At 45.8% G+C, this 3,275-nt stretch overlaps 1 protein-coding gene across 1 annotated transcript; it reads left to right on the top strand.

The window, feature by feature from the left end:
• Positions 1–806: 806 nt before the first annotated feature.
• LOC149820984 (transcription factor MYB78-like) lies at positions 807–2,242 on the top strand. The gene is made up of 3 exons (XM_089983008.1): positions 807–1,026; positions 1,201–1,330; positions 1,518–2,242. The coding sequence occupies exons 1-3, from the start codon at positions 870–872 to the stop codon at positions 2,098–2,100; spliced, it is 870 nt and encodes a 289-aa protein (XP_089839134.1). The 5' UTR covers positions 807–869; the 3' UTR covers positions 2,101–2,242.
• Positions 2,243–3,275: the final 1,033 nt, after the last annotated feature.

Genomic DNA, 3,275 nt, shown 5'->3' on the forward strand with positions numbered 1-3,275 from the left:
TTGTGTTTATTTCACCTGCATATACCCTAATGGAGGGTTTCATACGTAAACCTCCAATTTGATGTTTAAATAGGGTGAAACAAACGACCCTTAATTAAAGTGTTCTTTCAGCATGCATGGAACAAAAAACAATTGCAGCATTTTTTCCAATGAATCTATTTCCCATGAGAAAAAAAAAACGTGAAACAAACGCCCCTAGGCACCCTATGTAAGTCATTTGTACACGAAACTTGCACGATAATCCTGGAAATTGATAAAAAAAAAAAACATTAACATTCCTTTTCGTTATTTAAAATTCGCACGCGGGGCAGCTCAGAGAGGTGTGTATGGCCACGTCAATCGCAGCTATGGAGTTTCAGCACGTGACAGGGTAACCGGTTACATCAGGTCAGTGTTGGTACGGCCGGTCGACAGCAACGAAGGGCTCACCCCCACATCGTTTGTCCTCTTCCTCCTAACTCATAAAAGATAAAAAAAGAAAAAGTAAAAGAGTGATGAATAGGCAAACCTCTACTGCACTGCACACACGGTTTTAAGAACTAGACAAAAAGTGGAAGTCAAACTTGAAAGTTGAAAGTGGAAACTCCCAATTTCCCTAAATTTTTTTATTTTATTTTTCTCTTATTGGCTTTTGGAAATTTTTTCAAATGCATTTCTTCACTTCTTTTAATCCACCTCCCTTTCAGCCTCTTTCACTCACGTGTTGTCTTTCATTTCAGATCTCTCTATAAAACCCTCTTCCCGTATCTCTCCCTAGTCCTCAGTCTCCCTCTCACCCTTGTTATCCATCTCTCTCTCTCTCTCTCTCTCTCTCTCCACCCACTTATAATTCCTCTCTTTCTAGCCCTGTTTTCTCTCTTTTGCCTTGTATGGAGACTCAGAACAGGATGCCAAACACTGTTCAAAACCAATATGAAGATGCAGACCTGAGGAGAGGGCCATGGACCATGGAAGAGGACCTCATACTGGTGAATTACATAGCTAGCCATGGCGAAGGCCGGTGGAACTCCCTTGCCTGTTGCGCAGGTGCTTGTCTTCCTCATGCTTACTCTCTCTTCCTTGATTTCGCAAAAAATAACCTTGATTTCGTATGTATGTTGAGATGAGAAACAGTTTGTGAAAGCACCCTTAGAAGGTGCGCACAAAGGAAATCTCGCTATCTATCTACAAAATTTCATAATAACTCTATTCATCTTTCAGGATTAAAGAGAACAGGCAAGAGTTGCAGGCTTAGATGGCTCAATTACTTGCGCCCCGGTGTCCGAAGAGGAAATTTAACTGCTGAGGAGCAACTACTGATCCTTGAGCTGCACTCGCGCTGGGGCAATAGGTAAACAGCTTAAATATGTCAAGCAAAGAGAGAGAGAGAGAGAGATGGGGCAAGCTATTTTTGTATAATTTCACACTGAATAGTATCGAAGGGGACACCATACATAATTCTAACTGATGATGAGTAAAAGGAGGTACATTTTGGTGCCAATGATTTGACGTTTGCATTATCCTGTTTGATTCCGCAGATGGTCGAAAATCGCGCAGCATTTGCCGGGCAGGACGGACAACGAGATCAAGAATTATTGGAGGACAAGGGTGCAGAAGCACGCGAAGCAATTGCAGTGCGATGTCAACAGCCAGCAGTTCCGAGATGCCATGCGATACCTGTGGATGCCGCAGCTCATGGAGCGGATCCAGGCGAAGCGGAGCGCCGAGCAGCGCGAGTCCTCCGATTTCACCCCTCAGAGTTCCAACCAGACATCCACATCTTCGGCTCATGACGGGTTCGGAATCACACTGCCAGAGTTTCAAATGAACCCCGGGTCTGAGAGTTACATAGAGACCCCCTCCGATTCGGTCGGGACTCAGGTCTCAGCCGTCTCGGACCCTGCTGACTATTTCATTCAGGATTTCGCAACCACTCAAATGGGGTGCTCGGAGAACCAGGCTACCTCCTTTGGGTATGTTGATCAACTGCAGGGCTTGTACCCTGAATTGGCGCCCACTGAGTTCAGAACCTGGGGACCCAATAACTACTGTGAGTTTGGGGATAATTTGTTTAGTTCGGAGGAAGTTTGGTTCTTGCAACAACTGTGCAACACCATCTGAAGGGCAAGGGATGCCCCTCCATTCATACACACAAGTGATTTGATTGCCTCAAGAAGAAGAAGGGAAATTAATATTCTGCAACATGTGAATTTTAGTCCTTTTTTTATATATTTTTTAACTCAAAACAGAATCCTGGTTTTTCTTTGTTTTCCTTTAATTTTGTAATTTGAATCATGACACCAATTGACATAAAACGGTGATAATTGAAGCTTGGATTGAATAAAGTGTTCTATTCCCAACAACATGAAATTAAGAAAGAAAGAAAAAAAATCCCAACCTCCACGTCAACGATCAGTGCCACGTGCTGCGTTTTAATTGGGCCAGCAGGGTTTCAATCATGAGACTGAGACTCAAGCCTTATCCATAAGGCCCGCTTTCGTTTTTTCTTCTACCATTGTCATATATAATAAAACTGACACCGAACCGGTTCATCCGAGTCCTCGTATAACGAACACGGTTGATTAATATCCCTCTCTTTTGGTACTGCCTTTCGTTATGAATTATGGATCTATGCTCAGACCAGATTGAAAATAATTCAACCAAGAACCGACTCTGAGTCGCTCGGTTCCGATTTGTTAGGGTAGGACAGGATCACACTTGGGCATGAACCAAATTCCGGTACTTCTGTCCCGCAATCATAGGTCAGAATGAGATCCAAATGAAACGGACCAATTTCAAACCGGTTCCAGACCTACTTATTGCTCTGAACCACCGAGTCGAGACAGACGGTATGCTACGCCGAGTCGCCGACCCCGACAACCCTTGCGCATTCACAACTCCGGCGGCCAAGTTGTTCATGTCTGCGCTACGCGTTGTACGGCCACGTGGATCGCACTTTAAATCGCCGCTGTGGTCCCGGGGAAGAGGTCGCATCTAATAGTGCCACGTGTCTAGTTGGAGAATCGGGGGCTCCCCCTGTTGAAGCACTGACAGCCGCAACCCTTGAAACAGCGCTCCCCCAATAAGTCCAAGTCAAGATCGCACGAATTCCGCCTGCCTCAAGTTCGAAGCCCACAAGCAACCGAGCGAGGTGTCGAGCTGGAATCCACCACACCTCGAATCCCGTGCCATTAGCCACGTCATCACGATAGTGGGCCCCCCCTCCCTCGCGGTCGAGGTGAGGCGAATCACTGCTGCGTTGGCGAGGTCGTTGTGGGGGCCCAGATCACATGGCA

Source organism: Nuphar pumila, chromosome 12, assembly GCF_984573655.1.
Source record: "Nuphar pumila chromosome 12, dmNupPumi1.hap1.1, whole genome shotgun sequence".
In the NCBI taxonomy this organism is placed as follows: domain Eukaryota; kingdom Viridiplantae; phylum Streptophyta; class Magnoliopsida; order Nymphaeales; family Nymphaeaceae; genus Nuphar; species Nuphar pumila.